This window comes from Anser brachyrhynchus (assembly GCF_964034855.1).
Source record: "Anser brachyrhynchus genome assembly, chromosome: 7".
In the NCBI taxonomy this organism is placed as follows: domain Eukaryota; kingdom Metazoa; phylum Chordata; class Aves; order Anseriformes; family Anatidae; genus Anser; species Anser brachyrhynchus.
The window spans coordinates 28498684-28515018 of record NC_137701.1 but is presented as its reverse complement, the minus strand read 5'-3'; the positions used below and the strand labels follow the sequence as shown (position 1 = coordinate 28515018).

At 34.4% G+C, this 16335-nt stretch overlaps 1 protein-coding gene across 17 annotated transcripts in view; it reads left to right on the top strand.

Moving 5' to 3' along the window:
* PTPN4 (protein tyrosine phosphatase non-receptor type 4) overlaps nt 1-16335 on the top strand; it is a 115550-nt gene that overhangs the window by 41466 nt on the left and 57749 nt on the right. For 12 of the 17 annotated variants that reach the window (XR_013953865.1, XM_080600642.1, XM_080600655.1 and 9 more), the window contains 5 exons: nt 5317-5424; nt 10768-10810; nt 10886-10985; nt 14543-14587; nt 14831-14883. Coding sequence is in view for 16 of the 17 variants with exons in the window: in XM_080600642.1 (XP_080456768.1) it covers nt 5317-5424; nt 10768-10810; nt 10886-10985; nt 14543-14587; nt 14831-14883 (349 nt within the window). In the remaining variant the exon portion in view is untranslated. The remainder of the gene's footprint in view (nt 1-5316; nt 5425-10767; nt 10811-10885; nt 10986-14542; nt 14588-14830; nt 14884-16335) is intronic. The other 5 variants (XM_080600644.1, XM_080600645.1, XM_080600647.1 and 2 more) reach the window with 1 other exon arrangement.

Sequence of the window (16335 nt, the reverse complement as noted above, 5' to 3'; positions counted from 1 at the left end):
ATTTAGAACGTAGACTTGGAGGTTATTTTGCATGGTAGTGTAGAGGATCCTTCCAACTATAATAGTAAATTGTTCAATTGGGATAAAAGGTTTTAGGAATGTTCTCTTAAGATATTTTTATAGTTGATTCGGGAGCTATTTCAGAATAGTAACGCAGACTTCACTATTCTGAACTCTTGAAAGGTTAAGGGTGGGAATCTTACATGATGGGGTAGGCAGAGGTATGACTGACAAAGATTTTAATGTATCATCCTCAAGTCTGATCTCCTTTCTGGGGTAACCTCTCCTATACCCTTTTTTCCTACAGTATTTCATTGCTCTTCTGTATCTCTCATCTTATTCTTGCTAACGGTTTCCTGGTCTATACCGCCTGCTGAAAAATAGTGTGTTCAGGATGTGGTTGAAGACAAAGCAATAAAGGTGCATGAGAAATTGTAAATATGTTCTTTGCTTTCAGGTGCTTAAGTTTGCAAGACAGGTGTTTGAATGGAAGTTTGTTTTTTTTTAAAATAAAAATTTGTTAAAATAAGGAATGATTTTTGTACAACAGTTATGGGCAGTGGTGCTTCTTTTTTAATCCAGATATCCAAAAGCTTTGTCTCTTAAGAGAATGCTAGTGCCTGTGTAGAGAACAAGCAGTCATAAATCCCTAAGTATCTATTCTGGCTCTGCTGAGAAGTGTGTAATATATTCGTCCTGCCATCCTAGTGTATTAAATATTTTAGTTGCCCAGATCACTATTTATTGCTTATATAGACCAGCCTGTAAGTTTTGTCTATTAAAACTGAGATTAGGGACTAAAAAGTTCCTTGGTGCTCAACCTTTTGATCCCATGTTTTAGCCTTAATCTATGTGGGTTTTTTCTCCTATTTTTCAAATATGAGGAGTTATGACAATTCTTAAGTAACCTATCATAGGAAATGTATGCAAACCTACATGGTATACAGGTTTCCAGGGTTTATAGCTGTGTTTTACTTTATTGTGGTTGACACAATACTTGGCAATAAATATTAATGGAATTATTTTCAGAATAGGAAGAACAAAGATAACATCAAGTAAATTAGCAAGGTTTCTTTCTCCTGGGGATTGCCATAGGTATTCTGTATGCTAATGGTTGTAAAGCTTAATCATCTGAAGTATGCAGTGCTGTATTAATAAAAATGTATTCAAATGATATTTCTCCTCCAATAGCAAAATACTGATCACAGGCAATGTCTCTTGATGATTTATATGACATGTTTTATGTTCACATTTCAACCAGCTTCTTCCATTGATATGCAAAATTTCTTTGTGCTCAACATTGCGTTGTATAGAGCATAACAAATCAAATAAAATAATCCCTGCGGCCTGTAGTTAGCCATAGGTTATTTTGATTGCAGGCAGAATAATCCGTTGGAACTAACCTGTACATATGTCTGAGGAGTAGAAATTTTCTTTGTAAAATGCCCTGCTTACCAAGTGCAGAAGTCCTGCTTCCACGTTGGAAAGCATGTGGTGTAAAAGGCAGAGCTGGAAGAAGCGAGAATGACTTGAGTCAATGATTTGCATAAACCTGCTTCTTCAAGATCAAATTATTTTGATTTATTTAATTGTTTAAATACCTTGTTGTCTCTTTTCTGTGCAAGCTGACTTTGCAGTATTTCCTGAAAGCCAGTACAAAGAGATCACCCTAGAAAATTAAGGCAACATAGATTGGGTGAGTTGTTCTGTGAGCAAGGCTAGTGAGTTAGCCGTCACCGACAAATGCTTCGCTTCATCTCAGAATCCTTCTCACGCAAGTAAAAACTCAATAACTGATTGGAGAGGTGACGTTCTCTAGTAAGTTAATCTTTGCCATCACTTGATTTCTTTTGAAAGAAAGAAAAAGGAAAAAGTAAATCTCCCATTGCAAAACATGTTTTAAAAAAAAGTTTTAAAAGCTCATTTAAGCTATAGAATAAAAGAAGGCAGGGGTGCAGTTCTGCCTGTTTGTGGAATGGGTTTCCTTGTTGCAATAGAATTACGACAGTGAGCTGAGAGGAAGGGTTTCAGGGCTGTCCTTAGCAAAGTAAGAGCACAAGCACTCTCAATCTGTGTGCAGCAGGACTCGTCTGATGCCCTTGTGGCTCTGCTGCAGTCCTGGGAAGGCCCAGTACCTGCCATTCATGCTTCTGCCATGAGAAGTCCAAATCTGGCATGGCAGCGATAATGTCTCCTGGTGTGTGTTGTAAATGCATCCTGTTGTGTTGGCCAGCTAGAAAACCAGAATGTCAGTTACATAAATTGGGAAGGTGGTGATTATAATTGGTAAGGAGGCATTAAAGCTAGGTAAGTGTGGATGTTTTGATAATTTTTCGAAGAAGGGTGTTTGTAACCAGGTAACAATCCTTTTGTGATCAAAATTGCCATGTGGGTATCATGTATGTGGTACTGGATGTTAGCCACTGGGTGGTAGATTGCAGCTTATATAGTGATGTCTAGTGTTGATTTCTTCTGAAATGCCAAAATACAAGACATTTGACTTTAATGATTATTAATAGTGTGTATGCATAAAATTCTAATGTTCTTAGCAAAAATGTTGCTATGTTTTGTATCCAACTACTCAGTAATGAAATTCTTTCTAGTTGACTTCACCACTCAGTTGAGAAATAGCTAATTGCAGTGGGTAGCTTTATATTAGTTTTTATTGTCCATTTATTTTTCCATTATTCTCTCTTTTAAGAAGAAATAGTAATGTTTACCTTCAGGAATAAAGCACATTTCTTTTTGTGCTAGACCACATACATTGGTTTTGATTTTTTTTTTTTTTAAAAAAAGCAAAAATAGATACTTGTCATGCCTTTTTTTTTTTAATTTATAGCAGCTATTCAGTGGCTGTGGTAGTATTACAAATATTTTGGACCTTTCACAACAAACAGGATTTTGACCTTCACCTGCTCTGGCAGGCTTCAACATCATTATATAAATATCGAAGATGGGTTAAACTGAGGTCTGGTTTTACTAGATGCTTATCTTTATTTTGCACTGAGAGTAAAACATTGTGATCAAAACAAATGGTTCATGTTGAAACTCGTCTCCTCTTACCAAACTTGCTGCTCTGTTTCAGGAGAAATACCTTTCACTATTCATTCTGCCTTCTAGCAGGACCTCCATTCATGGTCCAGCTTCCTTGCTGTCATGAAATGACATTTTGTACTTACAAATTCAAATTGATCAGCACGTTCTAAGCTTACAGTATTTTTTTGTACACTCATTTATTTATATATTTAAGAAACTATAAATTCTTGGGTTTAAATATTAAATAAAAAAAGTACAGAACTGATAACCTGCATGCTATTTGAAGAGGTAGCGTGCCAGCTGTAGTAAATGTAAGTCTGAACTGGGGTTCCAAACCTCTCCCTTTTTTTGATCATTACTCTCATAACTTAGTTTGAGTTCCGATTTAAGTCTACATAGGGAAAAATGCCAAGAAGCAATTAGTGTTGCTATGTAATTTTAAAATTAGTTTAATTTGTTGAAAAAATTGTACTGATTACTGGTTTATTTCAAAATATATCAGAAACTCCTAATTTAGTAAAATGAAAGTAACTATTTTTGGAATTGTACATAAAAAATGCCTTATACACTTCTGCTGTCATGTACTTATTATGTTAACATCTGTGGGTTTTAGCTTGTTCCTGTTTATTGGAGATGAATTTTCTTTAGTAGTGAACCTTTTAATAACGTTGAAACCTACTCACTGTTAGGTTTCGTTAAACATTAAGAAATCTTTTCCCCTGATTTTGTTTGAAAATAAGATCATTTTTCATAGTAAATATAGCAACTCACAGGTCACTTTTACTTAGCCAGATAAATGAACGTACGTGCCTTATACATGAATATACCTGAAATACATATCTTATGTAACTTCAACTTAAATAGGCAGAGCTACAGTTATGATTATCCTGCTGGCATCATTTCAGAAATAATTGGTTGTTAACTATTCTCTGTTTTTTTTAATTATTCCAAAATAAACTATCAAATTTCTTAGAACCCAAATAAAAGGTTTAGACTGATTTTACTCAGCTTCAGTGTAACTTCAGCTGAACAACAAAAAAAAATTGATAGTATGCTGTTTGATGTAAACAAATGTCAGAATATGATTTGTAGAGTTTCTCTTGTTTATAGATATCAAGTAAAACCTTCTGACCTTTTAGCTATATATTTCAGATATAGCTGCGTTGAAAGTAACCTATTTTATAATATCTTATGAGGAGCAAGGTCATTTGTGAGCAGAACAGGAGTCTTCTGTTTCTGTTATTTTTCAAAATATCGCCTACAGTAAACAAGGCAAGATGTATCTGAAATCGACCGCAGCATCAATAATACTTGGCACCTAGAACATCATTAGAAGCTTGCTTGGTGCCAAAGAAGTAGAAAATCTGGGTGGAAAATGTATTAATCATATCTTTGAGCATGTTTCTTGTTTGACAGTTTTGCTTGCAGAATTTTTCCTCATCTTTTGTGCTTCAAGAAGCTACTGATACTTCATAACTTCTTTGGGAAAATCCTTCAGATTTCACCAAGTGTATTTATGGAGTCTAGTCAGAATGTCACACTTAGCCTTTAAATTATGTGTTGGCAATATTTTCAGGTTAGGCAAAAAATTGCTAGGTACCCACAACCACACAGATTCTTTTTATATCGTGTTGTGGGTAAGAGTTGTCTCTGCAGTAAAAATCAAGTTAGTCCACTTGTCTATGAAAAGAAATGTTACTGTTCAGTTTATTTGAATTAGTTAAAGTATCTTTAAGAGAACGTATTTAAATGACACTGCTTCTCAGCTGGGTATTTGTCTGCTTCAGCTGTCTGTGCCATTTAACTGTGGAAACATTTTCAATATGCTGGTTCATTTAGATTCAGGAAAGATTTTCAGATCAATAAGTAAGAATAACCTGTGCAGGTCTGAAAAACTTTCTAGATTCAGTGACCCAAATGACACTAGAAAGTCCTTTGTCAAATCCTAGCCCTCTTTTCTCCTTTCTTTTTGCTTTCCAGTAATCCTTTTAAATATCAAATTTGGTTAATGAACGGCTTTCAGAAATAATCATGTAGCAAGCTGAGAAGTGAGAAGTTCTTACTGTCAGAAAATGACAGAGGAAAAATAATTCCTTACATATGTTTCAAAAGAGAGATAGAGCTTGTTTAAAAATAGTGCTGCTGGGACGGTCTTTGTGATGTTTATAATTTAGACTGCTAGATCACATCTGAAAGTATGGGCTTCACCTGCATGAACTTCGTGTGTCCAATTATATATTTGTTCATTAAACAGTGTATACATGTATTTGTTCTCTGCAGAAACATGATCAGGGACAAGTTCTACTGGATATAGTCTTCAAGCATCTCGATTTGACAGAGAGAGATTACTTTGGTTTACAGTTGGCTGATGAATCCACTGATAACCCTGTAAGTTGGATCTGTTTTATAAATCATACTGTTTTCATTCATTTAATATATATAAGGATCATGTTTTATTGCTTAGAGGATACCTAATTGTTAAAATTTTAATTTGTTTCTTTTGATAGATCAGATTTTCTACAGGAATGCTGTAGGTTTTTGATTTGATAGATTTAATGCACATTGCAGTGCATTGAAAAGTACTATGTATTTTTTTTTCTAGAAAAAAAAAGATGCTTCGTGGCTTTTTGAAATACAGTTTTGATTTGCTCACCTAGACAACTTTATTCTAATATGTGGAACAAAATATCTTGAGAGTGGAGAAAGGATTAAAATATATATATATATACACTTATTTATTTCTTACCTGCTTGAACCAGGAATTGAAGTTCTTCTTTTACAACATTGCAGTAATGATAGCAAAATATTTAACATTAATATTTATTTAAATATTATAACATTTTAGTCGTTTTACTTTTTTTTACTGCTGAATTTACCTAAACAAGAACATAAATGATACCATGAAGTGTGCTGTCTTCTCACATGGGAGATGCTCTTCAATCTTGTTGGTTGAGCTTGTTTTCAGAATGTTCTCAAAAGAGTGATTTCATGAATAAAGAACACATGAATATTTTACTTGCTCCTTAAGCCATTTTTTTAATGCACCAATTTGAATACATGGTTATCTGATGTACTTGAGAATGGTATTTTCATTGATTAATTTGGTAGATGAGAGGCATGGAATTAGAATACTACTTCTAGAAGGTGGAGCAGAATTAAGAAACAGAATTAGGGAGATACGCTGGTAGGGGAGAACAGTGACAGAAGTAGGGAAATAGTAATATATGTGTGGTAGAAACACTGGAGGCTGGCATAATGAACAAATCAGATCAAGTGAATTAATTAAATGGCAATTGTGAAAACTATCCAAGTTAATTATATGGTAATAATCAGCATTCAAGCAGCATGTTAAAGTAGATGAAGGTTGAAACGGGAAGAAAGATGGGTGATGTTTGGGTTGTAAAAAATGGAGAGCTTAGTCAGTGTTTAAGCTTCCCACTAGCACAAGTAGTGCGTTTGGTGGTGCTCTGAGTGTTTCATCTTTTTGTAGGGTTGGATGGAGTTACCTGAGTCTAACTCAACCGTGAATTTTTGTCATTGTGGGAGATGTTTTTGTTTTTTAAACTGGTCTATTTTAATCTCTGCCATGAGGGGAAAAAAAATAACCTATGCACCCATGGGAAATGCTGCTTGTAGACCTTTGAGCAGCACTCCATGAAGAGTTACTAGCTGTTTTTAAACAAGTAGAAGTACAAAGTTTACTACTTAAATATATTTGTGAGAAAGGAATATTTGGAATTAAGTCTGTTTTTAAGTGGTTAAACCTTCCAGAGATTTGCAGTCAGCCCCCTGCACTCATCCAAACCACAGGGTCTTCTGTTTTAAACATCGGTCTTCTGCTGTTAGAGTCCTTTCTTTGTACTGTGTAAACATGCCCGTTATCCTGAATTCAAGAGGCATTTCTGTAGCTTATGATGTATTGCTTGTGTAGATTTAGTAAGGTATTAAACAGGATTCAAAGAGTTTACTTTGATCAAAGTGATTGCATGATTGAAATGGAAATGTAGCTCTTGAAGTACAGCTCTGCTTCAGCTAGCATTTCAGTTAAATTTGAATTGGCTATTACATTTCCATGCCCTATAAGCAATATTATGTGTGGCTGCAAAACTTAAATAAATAAATACAACTGATCCCAGGTATCAGTAACATTGTATTCCCTCCCCCAAATGGGGGATTCTAATGAATGTTCTCTCTGGAAGTGGAAATAGGGGACTCCAGAAGTGATGGAGTATAGAAGAGCATCACTGTGATGCAAACATAAAACGTGAGAGACTGCAGAGCATTGGCAGGGCACTGTAAAGAGTCAGTATCACCTTGTAGTTACAAGTAAAATGATGAGACTTGTGCTCATGAAATCGTACGTTAAAGGGACATTGCCTGTTTTATCTAGTTAGTGGATGGCATGATCATCATCAGTTGGGGTAACAAGTAACATTTTGGGTGTGTTTTGATTATCCTGTAAGGTGTTTTCCTTTCTAGCCAAGACACTTTGTAAGTTTTTAAATCACGTTTCATGTTGTTCACGATATGTCAGCAGCTGTCGGCTCATCACCATAACAGATGAAGAAAGAGACTCCTCTAAAACTAAGTTTTGGTAGTAGTTGATGTGCTTTAATTGAAAGGAAATTCCATAGCACTGAAACTTGATAAATCAGATTGTAATTCACCAGTAGAAACAGTCATGTTTACTGCTTCTGGAATGCTTCTTGAAGGCTTTTTTTACATCTCTCAAGTGTTCTATACTTGTTTTGAAGTGCAATTTAACAAGATGTTGCTCCTTATAATACGGTTCTTTACCTAATTCCTGTTATATTTGTGTCAGACTGATGGGGTCTAAACCTATCTCCCAACGTTTGTGTCAGTCATTTTTATTCACAAAATGTGCAGACTGTAAGTGACACAGTAAAGTGTTAATTGGTAACGGAGGTCAATTTCAGAAGGCCATGAAACCTTTGGTTAGTGTAGATTTGGGCTACTGTTGTTCTACCATGAAGAGCAATCTCTCAAAGCAGGAGTACCTTTTATACCTGACTAAAAGGTTTGGATTTTTATTTTTTTTTTTTTTTACACTTCTTGTAGAAGAGGAGGTAAAGTCATAATGCTGCTATCATTTTTCTTGTGCTTGAGTGGTGGACTTCTTCCCACACTGCTTTCTTCTCCAGGGCAAATAATTTTTAATTTTTGTATTATTTTTCTGATAACATTAGGGTACTAGTATGAATAGAGCAATGTAGCACACTGTAGATATTTAATGGAGCTTTCTTTTGTAACTTCGTATCCAGTTCTGTTAAGACATTAGCAGGACAGCCATAATTTAATTTTATCAATCTAAACTTTGTTTCAAGGCTGAAAAGTCAAAGTCATGCTGTAGAAAAACCTGAATTATTTTTCAACTTTGATTAAAATGCCTATAATTTAACACCATTGAATATTTTATTCAACATTTAGAAACTTAGTGTTTTTCATTCACACTTATCTGCCATTTCAAAGCTTAGAACTCTAAACTTTTTTTTTAGTTTATCTGGCTGGAAGTAGTTGAACACAACACTGTAATAGATACTAATGGTTAAGAGTTATTCCAAAAGAAGACTGACTTCACAGATAGTTGATATAAGCACATGCTTTAACAGCTTAATATTCTTTCTAAAATATTTGGCTTTTCAGCAACCATCTACTTGTCATCAAAATATGTCGGAGCTAAATAAAATTTTTACAACTATTAGTTGTCTAAGCTGAAGATTTATGGGTTTGATTAATTCCGGGTTCTGATATCAGCTTACTTTTACACTTTGCTCGTTTGTGCAAAGGAAACAGATTGGATTGTCAAATACTGTGGTTACATGTGTAATAACACACTGGAATATTACTAAGATACTGAAATGCTCCAGGACACAAAACTTATGGGGAAAAATGAGAATTCTGCTAATTGAGTGTGAAACCTCTATCACTGTGCCTAAATGGGAATTGCATAAACTGCCCAAGCTTTATGTATTTGTATAAAGCTAATGTCCTAGCACAAATCAACACAGGAGGCATTGATGCTGCCTACAGCGGAGTGCTGTGGCTGGTTGTGGGGGCCTGGAGCAGCCCAGAGGAGAGGGGATCCCAGATATTCCTACCTCTCAGACCTGCTAGCAAGTCTGAACAACATGGGATAACGCTTCTTGCTAGCAGCACCTTGACCCATAAACTTCTGTTAGTTTTGCCTGAACCTCATCAGCTTCAGCTTCTTTATCCCGTTAAATGATTTAATGCTCTGCAGTCTCTCACGTTTTATGTTTGGATCCAGTTACATCATTTGAAGCATGGATATTGCTTGTTAGATACAGTTTAAAAAAAAAAAGTTACTCTTCTGTGGTTTAAGCTATGTTAGTACATTCCAAATTGATTTTTGCAACCAGAAGGAAGTGAACGCAAGCTTTTCTGCTAAGCATTTAAATTCCAGGTTTTCTGGATTAACTATAATCTCAAGCAGTATTTCTTGAAAAAAAAAAAAAGAGGATTATCAGTCAGATCTATGTATTTATCAGATATATTGAATCAAAACCCATGTTTAAAGATACTCAAGTGTCTTTAATCATGTTCTCCTCAAGCCATCTGCTACAAGGATGCCACGTTTGGATCTGGTCAGTATTTTTTCTTATTCCCAAGGAATTAAATGACTCTGAACTAACTTCAGATCTGTAGTGTGTATCAGGTATTTCAAGTCTGTTTGCTTCCTCCTTTCTCCTTTTTTTTTAAAAAAAAAAAAAAAAGCCCAAAAGCCACGGGGTAAATTTGAGGTAGTTGTGTGCCATACATGACTTGGACTGTATGGCTTCACATGAGGGATCTGTGGCCGTGCAGCTGGTTCCTGGGGCTTGTGGGCTTGCATTCCAAGGCAGGATGAGGAACGAAATGGTATTTATCAGAAGTGAAGGTATAAGTTAGCTAAAGTACATTGGTACAGGCAGGGTCTGCTGGGGTGGTAGAGGGAGCTGTTCAAATATCTTGTCGGGCTTTCCTAAGAACCACACTTCTCTCTGAAAGTTGCAGTGTTGATTTTATAAAGATCTGCATATACTGTGGGGGGGATACACCAAAGCAATATCCTCCCATAGAGATGATCAAGGTTGGTAAAAATGTTCTGTAGTCCTTAATCCAGTAGTCCAGTGGGCTGAGTCTTTGATTTACAAGATCATAATTAGGGATGTAGCAGAGTTGACTCTGACAATTGGAAGAGAGAATGTGTGGGCCAGTGGGATCACTCTGGATGTCTCAGACATGCAAACTGCAGAGTTAGAAGGAACCTGAACTGGTTTAAGCAAATTAACTTCCGAGGACTGTAAATTAGCCTTCTGATAGCTTTTCACTGCCACAGTTAGTTTACCTTAGATAATCAGTTTAAAGAATTGCTAAAGATGGTTAAACACACCCTAACTGAGTTCTAACCTCTGTCAGGTACAGATGACAATGATCTCTGGTACCATGTTGTAGTTGTCTTAATACTATAACAGACAGATAGCTGGATAGCAGAGATTAATCTCAGGTAGAGAATAAAAGACTAGAAACTGCTCATGATAATGTTGGTGTCCTTCCAGAGTCTATGGTAATACTTTGTATGCCAGTAGGATGTTTTGGTAAAAGATCAAATAAGAAGTAATAAAATTACAATAGTTTCTTGATACATACAGCTATAATTTGTGCTTTTTTGTTTCTCTAAAATTAGTATTATAATTTATCTCTTTCCAGAGGTGGTTGGATCCAAACAAACCTATCAGGAAACAATTAAAAAGTGAGTACGTATATGTATTTGGACAATTCATACATCATTATAATGATGTTTTTCCAAGGTACCCTGATTAATTAGAAATATTTTCCTTGACCATAGGAGGATCTCCTCACAGTTTGAACTTGAGAGTTAAGTTTTTTGTAAGTGATCCAAACAAGCTGCAAGAAGAATATACAAGGTAGGTCTAGTTAATTCATCAATGACATATTTTTCTAGTAGGTTTATGTCTAAGGGGAAAACTGTGTTTTTTTTTTTTTAAAGGTATAACATGTAAATTTTCTTGTAATACATTTTTATGTGTAGTATATGCAGGCTTCTAATTTTTGCCTGATAATTACAGGCAGGAACTATACAGTTGCACCAAATCAACATAACAAAAAAACCTCTATGAATAAATTTACAAATATATATGCAAAATTAAGTAACTGCATAAAGAAAATACTATAAAGTAGGAACAGGAAAGAGAAAATAAAAGAAGGGAAAAATTTAATCCTGCAATTTATCAGTGAGCAAAATTTAATTTTATCCTTTAATTATGTTCTCCTTTATGATTAAAAAAATCCTGAGCTTTCTGCATTTTTTTTCCAGTTTTCTGCCTGGCACTAATAAGTTATCTCTGTTCATATACTTGTAGTCCTAGCTTGAATCATGTGAGCTCATTTTGCCAGCAATGTGTTGAAGTTTGCTGAAGAAAATGCTCAGTGTGAATCAAGTTAGGAGGTTTTTGAGTTGCAGATAGCTCCTGAAGAAATGCCTCATGTTTTCAGTATTCTTAGTTAGTTCTACTCTTCTACATAAGTGGCGTGATTTGACAGATTGCAATTTTTGGATGTCAGCCATTCTGAAAACAGGTCAGCCCTGTTCAATTTCTAAATTATTAAAGATAGCTTTAGAAACCCAAGCACCAAAACTGTGAAAATTTGACTCCATATTTGTTTATAACTTTGGATTTGTCAAATTTTTAACAAAAATTTGTACACATCTATGCAGTCAGAATTTACAAAAATGAGCCTCAGATTAGTCTTTGTTTTATTGAAATATTTACTCAGAGAATTTTGCAATGTACTATATTAGAGTAACGAAAAATACATAATTTGGATTGAAGGGCAATATAAAATATTCCTTAGGAAATGAAAAAGACAGCAAATGCTTATTTATATCAAGCAAACAGTAAAGAAAAAAGACAACTGTTCACATAAATGTTATGCTGTAAATACAGTGCTGCTATAAATACAGCAGCCATTTAGGTAAGAAGTAATGTAGGATTGCTGTATCTAGGTCAGCTTTGCCTTTTTAGTTAATAGGCCTAATTGCCCCTGAGAAAACTCATTTGTATTTGGAATTATTATAAAGAGAATGCCATTATCCGTGGGGTTTTTGTAGTGAAATTAGGATGCCTTGTCACTGACATGTGGTCCTTTCATGTAATCAGCATTTCCCCTCTTTAAACAAAACCAACCAACAAAAACAAAACAAATGAAAAAAAAGCCACCAGAAAAGGAAAGAAACAAAGCCCATGCTTTTGACAGTTTTCATTCACGATGAGGCTTTTCAAAAATACTCAGTTTTTATAAATTTCATGAAAACAGAAGAATGAGCTAACGTGAGGCAATATGAATAGATTGGAAAGGTTCAGTGCCGGCTCATATCTTTAAATTAGACCTCTGAGAATTTGTGAGAGGGAGGCAGGTTATGAATGCCTCAGGTCAGAAAAGGGTCAGTGGGAGCTCAGCTTGTGTTGGAGGGTTTAGCTTTAAGAACTTGCACCGGTAGGAGATGAAGCTTCATTAGTTCTGCTCATCGCAGGACAACCTCTTTATTAACATTGACTCCAGTTAACAATAATTCTGTCTTATCCTTTTCCCTATATTTAAGGAAGATGAAAACATTGTAATGCAATCAAAGCCTTCTTAATTGGTTTAGCTGAATTTGTTGTACAGATTTTCAGATCTACATTAATACAGCTTCTATTGATTTCCCATTTTGCTTAATAATATGCAAGGCACCAGTGTTTGAACTGGGGTGGCTAGCTAACAAGCAATTAACTTCAGTGTTCACTGAAAACAGTGGACAGAAAATGAACTCTGATTAGTATTTGTTAATCATCAGGTCCATTAAGTACCATGGAATATTTTTAATAATGCCTTTCACAAAAAGTAAAAAATAAAAATAAAAAATAAAAGTACGTCTGCACATGCAGATTTTTTCCATGTTTTTACAGCCATGAATATTAACAGTGGGAAGTATTGATCTACATTTCTTTAATAGGTGAATAAATTCGCTTCATCTATTTCTTTTTTTTTGCATCAATGTGCGTTCTAAGTTGCAAAATGAAAAAGTATTTTGAGTTCTATAAAGCCTGTCTAGTGTCTCAGTTTTAACTTCTTGGGGTTAATACCTGAAACAAAGCTTGTTGCCATTCCTAGAGGTCCAAGATCCTCTAGAAGGTTTTGTGAGAGTTGAGCATATAGGGGCTAACATCTTTGCTTATCAGTTTGCAGGTATTTTCCTGATACTATTTCAAATGTGAAATGTTTTACCTTTCACTACATTTAGCTTGTAAATGATTTGATTTCTGTATGTATTTGTAAATGTTTGTGAAAGTCTTCAAAGTGGTAACCACTTTCTGAAGACTACACGGAATCTTAGTCTAAACAATTATGAAAAGTCATATGATATGTAATAGTTATATGTATTGTTTTGAACTTCTTAGTGAAAGTTAATATTGGAAAATATTTAATGTTTGGTTTTAGTCAGACTTGAAGTGAGTATTTTTGATACGTAATTGTTGAATGTTTATAATGAACAAGTATGGCTGACTATACTTCCAAAGCAGAACTACAGAAGGAAAATGACTGATTTTTGTAATAATGACGTAGGATGTTCCAAAATTTAATAAATTTATAAGAAAACAGGAATGACGTTAACATTTTCCACTCACTGGGAAGGTTCAGGTTGCTTAGTTTTTTTGTTTTGTTTTTAAGTTAGAGTTTCTGCTGCTAACATTCGGTTGAAAGTAGTCCTTGGTTTAAAGTGTTAGTCTGCTCCTTTTGCTGTTCCCATCTCCTTCCATACTTGAAAGAGTATGCATGTGAAGAGTAGAAGAACTTCTAAAACAAGCTTTTCTCACATCATAATTAAAAAAAACCCTTCAGAACAGAAGTTCAAGGGAAGTCAAAAGACTTTTAGAAGGCTTTTAACATAATAGAATCCACAACTGTTATTTAAGGATGTAATGCCAAAATACTGAGACTAATTAGTTTAGTTTAAATGAAGACCAAGTAATGTCAAATACTTGATGAGAATAAACTAACTCTTTTTTATCTACCTGGAGTACAAATCATTCTTATTATGCTACCAGTGTGTATAGATGCCATCTTTGACTTTTGGCTTGTGTATTGAATTGTTCTATTGTTACACTTAGTCATTGTGAAAGCACTTCTTTTTCTTTTTTTATTTTAAACTGAACCGAAGTACCATCAAATAAAATGGGTAGAACGTGAATTTGTCAATATACTGGTGAAATACGCATAATTTCATTATACAGTAACTACTAGCCTGTAAATAGTTTAATTTACAAAGTTGTATTATATTACTAATCACGGTTTAATTTCTTTCCCGTAAGAGTTTAAGAAATAGCATGCAAAGTGTAAAGTTTTAGCTTTGTGCTAACTGGAAACAAAATGCACTAAACTAATGAAAAACAATTAAATAATTTTTAATTTTTTTTTTAAGGTACCAGTATTTTTTGCAAATTAAACAGGACATTCTTACTGGAAGGTAAGATGTTTTTGTTACGTTAAATATAGCATGAAACGTTGACAAAAGGTTGTTAAGTTAATCGTAAAGGATTATATAGACAAAAAATAAAAAATGTTTAAAAGTAACATGCAAATAGAAGCATTTATAATAGTTACCTGTCCAGCTTGTGCATTGATAGATTATGAAAGATTAGGCTTTTCAAAATAACTGTTTCATATGAAGTACGTAATTTCATTTGATTTTCTTCTAAAAACAAAACAGGTTGCCCTGTCCATATAATACTGCTGCTCTTCTGGCTTCATATGCTGTTCAATGTAAGTATAAGGAGTATTTGTATATATGTAAGTACTGAGATACGTAAAAAGTGTAGTACTGGGTAGTTTAGTTTCTAAAGAATGTAGTTTGTATATCATGATATTTGTGGACATAACATGATGTTTCTTGTCATTAAAGCAATCTGGCTGGTTGGTTTTTCTCCCCCAGCAGATTCTGCTGCATTAGAGAGAAATACTAATAGCTCTCAGTTTTCCTTCTTTAAACCCATACAGTTAAAAAACAAAACAAAACAAACCCATTGTATTTCACTGCAATCTGAAGTGTGATTTGATATACATGTATATGTTTTTATAAGTCAAATTAAAGCAGTATGTAGACACTTGTATGTTTTATGCTGTAAAGTGAACCTCCAAGTGAGTGTGAAATAAGAAATTCTGCTCATATCTGGCCAAATAGTTCAACACCTGTGTTACCAATTTTAACTACCCATCAGTGGGTAATTATGTCTAGAAGACTGAGATTGTCGTCTTCCTTTCTCCCTGTTTTCCTTCCATAAAACCTAAACTGTTCAATGGAAGGAATCTAAGATATTCAACCCTTAGTTCTTGGAAATTGTGGTTGTCAGAATCTGTTTTATATGCAGTCCTCATCTATACATGTGTATTCATATGTTATATTTACATTTAGTACTTCTTACGTATCAGAGAAATAGTCCATGTTGATCTTTTCAGGGAAAAAATATATGGTAATGTTAATGTGAAATATTATGCGCAGTTTTGATAAGTGGTGAAAAGTTGCTTGACATTTTCCAGATCAATCAGCAGAGCAATTTCTCTTACACAAAACACCAAACTGCAGTTGCTAGAAAAAATATGTAGTGTAAGTGCTATCAGAAAAGCAAAAGTCACACCTTAGCATTTTGCCTTAGAAAACATTTTGATAATGAAGCAGGCACTATGAAAAGTTTATAAAGTTTTAATCTTCTAAGAATGCAATATGTTTCTTTTTAAAATAATGTAGTAGCAGCGGGTATGCATTGTGCATTGTAGTTAAAATTTACATACAAGGTCTTGTTGTCCTTAAGTTTTTCAGTGTTCAGACCTCTGTCTAATGATTGTACATGCCTGTTACTAAACTCTCTTTGGGTTTAGGTCTTAGAATTCTTTATTTGTAAACAGCAGCCATAGATCTTAGGCACCCTTGCAAAATATATATTTTTATATATGTATAAAATACACTTGTAGTGTATTTTAGCAAGAATTGCACTTGGTTACAAAGCCTGGTCACAGGTTTCCAGTTTTGAAATCATTTTAAATAGGATCAGTCTCTGGTAATGCAAATGCCCCAGACTACTTTCCTGCCTTTGCTTCCCTTGCTTATCCTCTGACTCCTCTCCTTCATCCCTCCCATCGTCAGTTTTTCCATACCCCACAATTTGTCAGTAGGCCTTCCCAGGACCCCACACCATGCTAGGTTGCTGTGAACTTTCC